Source organism: Lampetra fluviatilis, chromosome 20 (genome assembly GCF_964198595.1).
Source record: "Lampetra fluviatilis chromosome 20, kcLamFluv1.1, whole genome shotgun sequence".
Taxonomy (NCBI): Eukaryota; Metazoa; Chordata; class Hyperoartia; order Petromyzontiformes; family Petromyzontidae; genus Lampetra; species Lampetra fluviatilis.
This window is the reverse complement of record NC_136294.1, coordinates 8,959,779-8,970,372: the sequence shown is the minus strand read 5'-3', so window position 1 is coordinate 8,970,372 and position 10,594 is coordinate 8,959,779. Positions and strand designations below refer to the sequence as shown.

The 10,594-nt window shown below is 48.4% G+C and overlaps 1 protein-coding gene across 1 annotated transcript; it reads left to right on the top strand.

The window, feature by feature from the left end:
• Positions 1-1,086: 1,086 nt before the first annotated feature.
• Positions 1,087-7,290, top strand: LOC144937939 (transcriptional activator protein Pur-alpha-like). The gene has a single exon (XM_078865566.1). The coding sequence runs from the start codon at positions 1,103-1,105 to the stop codon at positions 2,099-2,101; it is 999 nt and encodes a 332-aa protein (XP_078721692.1). The 5' UTR covers positions 1,087-1,102; the 3' UTR covers positions 2,102-7,290.
• Positions 7,291-10,594: the final 3,304 nt, after the last annotated feature.

Sequence of the window (10,594 nt, the reverse complement as noted above, 5' to 3'; positions counted from 1 at the left end):
ACATCAGCCATACGAAAGGGCGAACAAGTCAAGTCCACCGTACAGCAATTGCAATGCAGCTTTTGCATTGCAATGCCCTTGTTGAGTGCATTGCAGCGAGAGAAGATGGGAGACGGTGGGGGGAGGGTCACTGCAGTCTCGTATGCAAATGAGGCTCTGACCCGCCGGAGCAGACGTCACGTGACCCCCGCGGAGCACTTCCCACAACGCACGCGCGCGCTTCGTCTCATTTACATATTGAAAGGGAGGGGTTGGGGGGCAATGGGGGCGGGGCGCGAACAACCCACGTGACGCGAGGAGGGGGTGGAGCTACTCATCCACCGCTGGGCAAATTTTAATGCCCCGCCCTCTCGCCGCTTCGATTCTCCGGCTCCGGTTGAAAAAGCCTCGCTCTGATTGGACAAAACTCACCCCCCCTGCCACCCCCCGGCGTGACGTCAAACTGTAACCTAATTGGACCAATCGCAGCGGGTCTTCCTAGAAGCACGCGGGGGGGATTGGTTATGAAGGGGGGGTTGACGGCGCCAACACCGCCTCTTGTGATTGGGTGTCGTGTTTGCGGGGGCCTTACGTCACGACCGCGCGTGCCTGCTCCACCAATCATGAGTTGCGTTATGTAAAGGCACCCCGCCCCCTGTTGGGGTCCTTGTGTTGAGAGAGGGGGGCGGGGTTAGCCGGTGTGGGGGGGAGGAGAAATAAAAAAAGTGGCGCCTCGCTCTCAAAGCCGCGTGCTACGATTGGCTCTGATCCGTTCTGACGTCACCTAAACGCGGTCCCACCGACCAATGGGAAGCGTCGTCTATCCACGTCGGCAATAACCGTCGCACCGATTCGTCGTTTGAAGCGAGTTGAGTGTCCGCGGGGAGGGGGGGGTCAAAAAAGCCCCCCCCTCCCACCCCCCCGGGGTTCGTCTCCGCCCCTTTGCCAAACCGTCACGCGCCCCTTTGAAAGCTCAACGGCCATTGGTCCAGCCGCCGAGCTCGCGGCGCCGCCGACCAATCGTGAGCCGAGTGACACGGAGTTGTCCGAGGGGCGGGGCTGGAGAGGGGGGAGGGGGGGCAGGGGGGGGGGGCTGCGAGGGGAGGGGCTTGGGAAGACGGCAATGATGATGGCGGACAGGGACAGTGGCAGCGAGCAGGGGGCGACGGGCAGCGGTGGTGGCGGCGGCCTTGTTGCCGGCACGGGCCCCGCGTCCTCATCGGGAGGCGGGATGATGATGCAGCAACAGCAGCAGGAGACGCAGGAGTTGGCGTCGAAGCGCGTCGACATCCAGAACAAGCGCTTTTACCTGGACGTGAAGCAGAACGCCAAGGGCCGCTTCCTCAAGATCGCCGAGGTTGGCGCGGGCGGCAGCAAGAGCCGCCTCACGCTCTCCATGTCCGTGGCCGTCGAGTTCCGAGACTACCTGGGCGACTTCATCGAGCACTACGCGCAGCTCGGGCCCAGCTCCGGCATGAGTGGAGGAGGAGGAGGAAGCGGAGGAGGCGGCGGCGGCAGCAGCAGCAGCGGCGGTATCGGAGGTGATTCGCTCCACCACCATCACCAATCCCACCACCACCAGCAGCAGCAGCTCCAGCAGCCTGACGAGCCACGCCGTGCCCTCAAGAGCGAGTTCCTGGTGAGGGAGAACAGAAAGTACTACATGGACCTCAAGGAGAACCAGCGCGGGCGATTCTTGCGCGTCCGCCAGACCGTGAGCCGGGGCCCCGGCCTGGGTGCCCAGGGCCAGACCATCGCCCTGCCGGCACAGGGGATGATCGAGTTCCGAGACGCGCTTGCCAAGCTCATCGATGACTTCGGCGTGGACGAGGAGCCCGCGGAGCTGCCAGAGGGCACGGCGGTGACGGTGGATAACAAGCGCTTCTTCTTCGACGTGGGCTCCAACAAGTACGGCGTGTTCATGCGTGTGAGCGAGGTGAAGCCCAGCTACCGCAACTCCATCACGGTGCCGCTCAAGGCGTGGGCCAAGTTCGGCGCCACGTTCAGCCGCTACGCCGACGAGATGCGCAAAATCCACGACAAGCAACGTGAGAAGAGAGCCGAGCATCTGCCCCAGGAGGAAGAGGAGGAGGCAGGCGATGATGATGGAGAGGAAGATTGACTCGGTGGTGACCGTGCCCCCCTGCCTCCATCCATTGTCTCGTCCCCACTTTCCGCCACCACCTCGCCCTCAATCTCCTCCACCACCACCTCGCCCTCAGCCTCCTCCACCACCACCCCACCACCCTCAGCATCACTCCTGGTTCACGCCGAAGTTTAAAGCCGCTACCCAGATGTGTACACCCACTCTGAGTTCACCACCACCAACCACCACCCTCGCGATTGTCAACTCCACCTACTTAAGCAGATGTAACCGGCTCTATCGTTAATGAATTAAACTCGCAATCTACTAAACTCGTCCTACTGTAAACCTACCCAGTTCCACTCGAAACCCACCTAACGCTAAACCCCTTACCCAACCCCTTCACGCTCTTAATCTCATGCAACCTTACACTCACCAAGTTTCCTCTACACTCGAAACTCACCGCGTGCTAAGTCCTAATTTCCTTCCACTAACCCCCCCCCCAGCTCCTTCCCACTCTTAACACCACCTCTCCAGAATTCCATCCAACTCTCAGACACTATAATCCCACAAATCACGAACTCGTCTAAGGTTACCTCCTGCTCAAAATCCATAACCCCACTGTAAACCCGCTCGACTTTAAACCTGTGTTGGGCGCTTTCCTATTCTAAACCCACCTTGTCATTCCACTCTAAATACATACAAAACCAAACCCACCCATCTCCAGACGAATTCAAAACATCTAACGAAACCTGCCCATGCCCTTTGAACTCAATGCTCACCCAATCCCACTCGAAATCTACCCATCCAGCATAACTCCAAACTCACCCACACAATCTAATCGCCTCCCCAACTCGCTGCCCCCAGAAATTCGCTTAGCCACAACATCAAATGCTGCTAACGCTAAACTCCAGCACGCGTTTCCAACATCGCGTGTCTTGTGTCATTCTTCTGCCCGCTTGTATCACCCCGATTCACTCTGTTAAGGTTGTCACTTTCTCACCCCTCTCGTCGATGGCACCCAACCTCTCAATACTGTATTACGAGTGCGTGTCTCCCTGCTTGTAACACCCTAGCACACTTCAACAACGAGCGTGCCTAATTCTCTCACTTCCCTCGTCACCTGTAATCCACCTCAATGTGTTGTCCCATATCCGCCCTCCTCAACCGCGACACCCCTTTACACCACCACTACAACTTTCCCAATGTCTCTCACTTTCTCTCCGACTGTCACTTTCCCCTCCCCTGCCCTTAACCTTGAGGCCGAAGATGGCTTTGTAGTCGGCCACCTTATTCGAGTCTAAGAAGCCGAAGTTGGCTTCGTATTAGGCTGCCGTTACCACCTTGTGCGAATGAGAGGCCAATTTGGCTTTTTATTCGGCCGCCTTGGACAAGACTGCAGTTGGCTCCTCAAGTCCGCCACCAAACCTTATTCTCATGCGAGGCACGGAAGCTGGCTTCTTATTTGGCACCTCAACCTTCGCTTGCAGAACAGGAGGCCCAATCTGCAGCTACATATTCGGAGAAGTCAAAAGGTCCAAATTTAACCCTTGGGGCTCTAAATGTAGCCAATTTTGTCCTCCGCTAAGACGCCGGCGTGTGACCTCTTGTTGGAATAAGTATTTGGCTGAATTAGAAGTCAACTTTGGCCTTTTTCCTCAACCCACGCTCCCTACCTCTCTCTCCCAGTGGAGAGGCTTTTTTCCCCCCTAAAGGCCCCATTACTTAACCTACCCAACACCCCCAAGGCACCCATACTTTCCCTTTTCCCAGGCCCCGCTTTGCCCCGGGACTGTTTAGCCTAGCAGATCCGTCATCACTTGAGTTTATTAAAGAAAAAAAATATATTAAGGAAATAACAAAAAAATATAAAAAAACGAAAAATTACACAAAAAAATGCCGGCACTTGAACTGTTCCAGACTTAGACTATTCAATTGATAGGTAAAACTACAACTCTCAACAGCCAGCAGCAGCGAATTTGATGAAAACCACTCGTAGAGCTGTAACCCACCCATCCATCTGCATTTAAATCAGTTGAAATATATATACAACAAAAAAATAGGTCATTGCAAAATGTGTATCCACCTCTGGTCTCTATATCCGCTGTCGAGAAAGCCACACACATCGGTAACAGCTGCTATATACTAAGTAAGACGTTGATAAGAACTGTTTTTCCTACTTGACGAAAAAGAAATATAACATTTCTTGTACTAAGCGTTTTATTTCCCTAAAATAAAATTTTGTACTGTAAATGTAAGAGCAATTGAATATTTGCAGATGAAAAGAGAGCATTAGATTATATACATAATTATATGTGTAATGGAGTCTACAATCGAGGCTTTTTTCCATTTGGAATGTAGCACAACAGAGATTGAGGAATATTTTAAAGGAAAATATTGCATAAAAGTTTGAAACTATTTTTAGTTTTGCATTAAAAAAACACAAAAAATTATAATTGCAGTCCATGGTCTAAATTTAAATGCAAAATAACCTCGAATACGCCGAGGCTTTCATTGACCGTAGGTTATGATTTGGATGGGGTGGATGCTCTATGACAGTCGTACCAATGCACAGTTAACCCCATCTGTCCAAAAAGCAACGGTGAACACAACACATTTCCCACGTCCGTAGAGAAAAAAAACAGATACAAAACAATTGGTTACGGTCATTTAGATGTCATTTTTTCCCCGCGAGGTGCACATCCCAATTGTGTCACGAATGAAAAGAGATGCAATATAATTTTTTTGTTGAACCCATCACAAGTTAGGAGTGCACTACTGGGTTGTTATTATGATTACGAGGGGAGGGGGGGTTATTTTGTTTTCTCCTAGGCAGTTAACTGGACCAGACTCGGGCTGCAATCGATTAATAAGCAGGGGGCAATCGGCTCGTTTCGTGCATTGACGCCGATTCGGCTTGCCACTGTGTTATAATATAATACAACCATGGTGCTAAATATGTTTGCATTAAAACGGCTGACAGGGACCACGGGTTGCTTTGGCAAAGCTTCAAGTGGCCTTTTTTTTTTGGGAGGTGGGGGGGGCATTGGTTTGGTGGTGCAGATGGCAACGACTGCATATAACGCCCACCCCCTGGTTGTTGACTGCCCCTGGGAGAGGTTGCATTTTGCTGTACTGCTTTTTGGTTGCATTGAGTAAGTAGAAGGTGGTTTTCTGCGGTTGTTTTTTTTTCATTTCGATTGTTTCGTTTGGAAAATTTGTACGGCTGATTGATGATGAGAGTGCATTGCATCCCCGACCTTTGTGTTACCGTGGGGTGATCTTGTGTGCGTACAGGTGTGTGACCATTAAACAACAAAAAAAAGCTTAAAAAAACAAAAAAGTATATAAAAGGTGGTTTCATAATCTAGTCCATTATTGTGATTCTTGTAATCCTGAAAGGCCCATGGAGAAGGCAGCAGTGGAAAGAAAGTTCTGATTATATGCTGCTATTTTTTATTAAAAAAGAATACACACCAAACCCTATTTTCGTCATCGGTCTGTGTGAGGCGCATGCACCTTCTGCAGTTTTCAACGCAAGCTGGACGTGCCTGTGTGTGAGCTAAGCAAAATTAAAAGGGGGAGATTATAATCAGTACTGTACAGCATTTTCGTGGTTTAACCCAAAGCTTCTTTTCCAACGCTTGTTAAAACTGTCGATGCTTTGAGTTCAAGTTGTTGAATGTGTGTTTCGTGCACTGGTGAAACCCACACAATGTGTTGTACCCTTGGCACTTTTTGGAAGAAAAGAAACCTTGACATGATCGCAAGTTTTTATATTTGTCTCGGATGAAGATAAATCATGGCGAGCAGAAGTGATTTTGAATTGGAAAATGATCATTAATTATTATATTGATTCGCATGATTAAAGATCCAGAGGGAAACATTACATTTGTTTTATACGAATATTGAAATCCTCGCGTAAAAATTACTGAATTGTTTTCATACCCTGGTAGTGATATTTCATTGGAAGTGACGCAATTTTAATGACTTTAATGTGCCGTTCATTGTGACCCGTTCATTTGTAACAGGGACTTTAAACCCTCGTTAATTTACAGTCGCTAAAACATTTCCAGTAATGAAATCAGCGCGTTGCATTCCTGCATCGTGTATTCAGCAGGAAATAGCTTGGAGCCAACGACTCCATTCTCTTTCCCTGTTCCTCTGGTCAAAATTGTTGGCATATTTTGTCGTCAAATATTTACAAGGCTGATAGCGGTTTAATTGAAAAACAAAATGATAACGTGGATCCTCACAGGCAAATTTCCGGCCGACGATGGCGTATGAGATTCGTCATAAGATGCTATTAATTTTGAAATGAATTCCCGATACAATTTCTTCTACTCGTCATATAAAACTAGGTATGGGAAAATGGATTGACCTAAGCCTGACTGTTAATGAAGCCCAGTGTGTTTATGCTAAAGCAGTACCACATTGCTCACACTGGTGTCATTGATTTCTGGTTCTGAAAAATAATTGTGCCGTTTTAGAACCAAGGGCTAACTCAAAAAGCACGAATGCAATCTAAAAAAAATGTCTGTCTCAAACCTTGGTAAACCTCTGCTGCTGCAAAAAAAAACCAGTGCACCTTGTCTGCTAGTTTAATTTTTTGTTCTAATAACGATAAGCCATGGAGCCTTTTCATCGGTAAATACTTTTGAAGTCAACCGTAATGACAATTGCTTTCTTGCAGGAAGTTGGTGCTTCTGTCGATGTCCTCTGCAGTCGGTTTTGTCCGCTGACCCCATTGTTCAATGTTGGCATAAGATATCGTATGTACATGCATACTTGCATCAAGGACTTCTGCATGTATCGTAAATATTGTGTTTTTACGACTTACAGACGTTTGGCCAGTCTTTGCAAAGATACAAACAAAATACACTGCACTGATAACCAATGTTACTGTCTTGCCGCTTTTTGTTTGAGTCAGGGAGAGCGTACGGAACCGGTGTATGCTGGCAAAGGGAGGCACAGCGGTGAGAAGGGCCCAACGTTTTCAGCTATATGAGCCTCCGCAAGGGCTCAGTGTGTGTCCCAGCCAGGGGCAGGGCGGGTGCGTCCAGGTTTGACCGTGGTTCACAGGCCCTGGACGTGAGTGCGCACACACGAGCAATTACAGCCTCAAGTGGGTCTCGCTGTGACCCTGTGGAAGTGCCAAAGCGGTCTTTTATTTCCCTTACAAGACGCACATGTATGCAAAATCTACAACGACGTGTACCAAATATATACGCATGCTGTACAGTATATTATCCAAGGAAGCCTCACTGAATTGCAAGACCCCCAGGAGGGTGTCGCTCAGGATATTACATTAAAATAAGTGCTATTGCACAACAGATTTAACGGTTTACATATGCGCGTCTTCAATAGTCGTTTCCCGACGAAGTGCGTTTGCATGGCATTCTTCTCCATTGGTAGCCCTGAGTCAGCAGTGGAAATTCCACATTCCAAAGATGAGGGCCAGTCTCCGTAGGTTGACTCCCGCTGTGCGTTAACGTGTGTCACTTGTTTCTTTTCGCACAGTCTGTCCGCTGTAATACGTAGACAACGTGCATGTCTCCCATACGCTATGTTTACGTGAAAGTCGCTCGTTGAGGAGGAACGGTGGCACAGAGGTTCGTACGCTGCGCTGCAAATTCCAGTGACCTAAGTTCAGTTCCCAGCAATGGTGCGCGCCCTTGGCGAGCGATATCCAAACCGGTCCTGGCACCCGCCAACTTTACCAAGCCGCACTCACTATTATGGTGAAGTATGGTCCAACACTACGGTACCTTAGAATTTACAATGTTGTGGATTTTACTCTCCAACACACTGCTGAACTAGTAACGAATTGCCACGTTCTGTTTACGTGACAACCCTTACCGATTGGCTGTCTCGGGTGCTGGCGGGTTTAACGACACATTTATATTTACGCGATTTAACCAAAAAAACTTATTGCGGATAATATTGGTCGCGAAAGCCTACATGTTAAATACAGTACCTATGACCAACATATGGGCAGCCTTTATCCAGCAGTGGATTTGCATATTGTTGAGAGATGTTCACAATCGCTCCGTGCTGTCGTTCCCAGGCACCGCAGTCATGAAATGCAGCGTCGTACCAAATTGCTGCAAATGCACTTCATTTATTCAGATCTTGGAAGCTAAGCAGACTTGAGGCTGGTTAGTACATGGATGGGTGATCACCAGGGCTTGGCAGGTGTTGTGGTGTCCAGGAGATGGCTGTGCTAAGCATCACTCCCTCAAATGTGTAGGTATTCTCCGGTTGCTCTGATTTCCGTCCACGTGAAGCAAAACGCCCGTTAACCAGTATTTATCGAAAGTTCCGATGCAGGACTCCCTCCCCCCTGGAAAAGTCTTGAATCTTGGCGAGGCTTTCTTGGGTACGTAAGGGGCATTGTGGATCGTCACAAAGGCTTTGGGAGCATCGTTTGCCACTGCATGATCGGTGCCGATGTGCCGTCGAGGCTCGCGCCGAGCAACGTTTACCTCCCGCGTTAAGTTTCAAGAAGTTATCCAACTCGGGGTTGGGGCTTTCTTGCACCGCAAGCGGCTGCCGTGCTCGTTGAAGGATATCGGCCGGGAATAAATTGCCGGGCTGGCGTTTGAGACTTGTGGCACCATCCCGTGCGTGCTAATTTTGCGTCGGGTTTCTCTCTGTTCCGCGGTCGAAATGCCTTGTAAAAACATCGACGAGGCATTCGACTGCATTTTGTCGTGACGTGGGCTGAGCCATCCGAGCTATGTTTACTATTTAGTCCACGTACACCATGAGAGGTTGCCTCTTTCTGCCGAGATTAGAGTATATATCTGGCCAGGGGAAACTTCCACCAGGCTACAACGAATTACTATTTATGAACAGAACATGTACACAATATTAATTTAGGAGCTTTCGTGACTGCAGGAATTATTCTTTGGTTCTTTTCGGTTAAGTCACGTCTAAAAATAAAATAATAAATTAAAATAAAATAACATATTACGACGTTTCGATTGCAACACAAGCAATCATCATCAGGCATAAAAGAAATAGCAACAAAAACCGAAAAGAACCAAAGAATGTACACAATAGAATAGTAATGGCATGAGAATATATTTTACTTTCATCATGTACATCCCTGTAGTGCATTCGTGGTCATGTTTGGTAATTACACATTACCCAAACACGTGTGTTATCTACTATGTATTAAATCATTTTTAAGTTTGACATTGTCTGATTAACATTTTTTTTAATTGTGAATATTAATACCGCAGTGTACATGGGTAATTGTACATGTAGCCTGTTCATGCAAATGACCTGAACTGACGTCTTCACAGCTCGGTGCACAAACTTGTGTACAGCTTGTCCCGTGATGTCAACGCATGGCGCTCTCATGCGCTGCAGAGGAGTCTTTAACATCTCCTTTACAGTCAACCGTGATGTCTGCGAGGGCCAGACATCTTTTAGCGGTCAGTGCGCCCTTCACTGGAACATTTCAAATTTGATTCCCACGACCTCCCAGTAATTTGTACAATGTAATCGCCAAAACGCGTCGCCATGGGCAGTGTACTCTTGAACTGCCGATGACAATCGTTTACAAGAAGCTCAATGGGATCTCACCTAGTTAAGGAAGTCATTTAATCGATAATGCCAGTAATACGAGAACGAGAAGCGAACCCATTTGACTTTTAGACTGCCGCCTAAGTAGCCAGTGTGCAAGTGCAAGTTAGAATTGATGTGTTTTTTTAATCGCACATTTACCCTACATTGTTTTCAGTTTCAAAGTCCACGTGATGATGTACTCTTTGATTCCACCAACTTGTTCAAGAAGTCTTGAGAGAAATACCTTTTAAAGTCACCGTTGGTTTTCAGCACTCGTCAAATTTCCGAGTTCATCTGTGCAGTAAAAAAAACAACAACCCCTAAAAACAACGTTCCTTCGCCCCGGCCAGCCAAAGATCCCAGTGAAGCCCAAAAACAAATCCTATATCTCCATTTGTTGAAGAGCCCTTCCCTGTGTGGCCTGTCTTCCCCGTGCTCATTAATCGAAATGTGACATCCGCAGCCGCCCATGCGAAGGTCAGGCCACGTCAGCCACTGGAAGCCAAGTTGCGCTGTGCATGGTCACCTCCTCGTACTGCGCCTGCAATTAGTGACTGCAATTAGTGACTGCCACTACCTACGACCATGTTGGGCACTGTTTGTAAGAGCTCATCAAACAGGGCTCTCGGCACGATTATCAGCGATCCATCATCTCGCTGATAGAAAATCAAATGGCGGTTACCCTACTAATCAAACGTGGACACTCGCTTAAGTGTTAACCCACAACAATGCACGGTGGTTTTTGGAAATTGGTCAAATGGACACGCGATCCCCATGGCTTGCTGTGCACAATGAGACTGTATTATGTCTAATTGAGGTGCGGTAATCGGTGACGAGTTCCATTCTGAGAGGTCGGCTTAAAATGAAAGCTCGCGCCGTGCTGATCCAGAGTAACTTGGGTGCAGGTCACTGTGGTTCAAGCGCCCCTCCAGTGACCGTGCGCAGGTTGCTTGTGCC

Coding starts and splice junctions, on each gene's coding strand:
- LOC144937939 (XM_078865566.1), top strand. CDS start 1,103: ATGATGATGGCGGACAGGGACAGTGGCAGCGAGCAGGGGGCGACGGGC.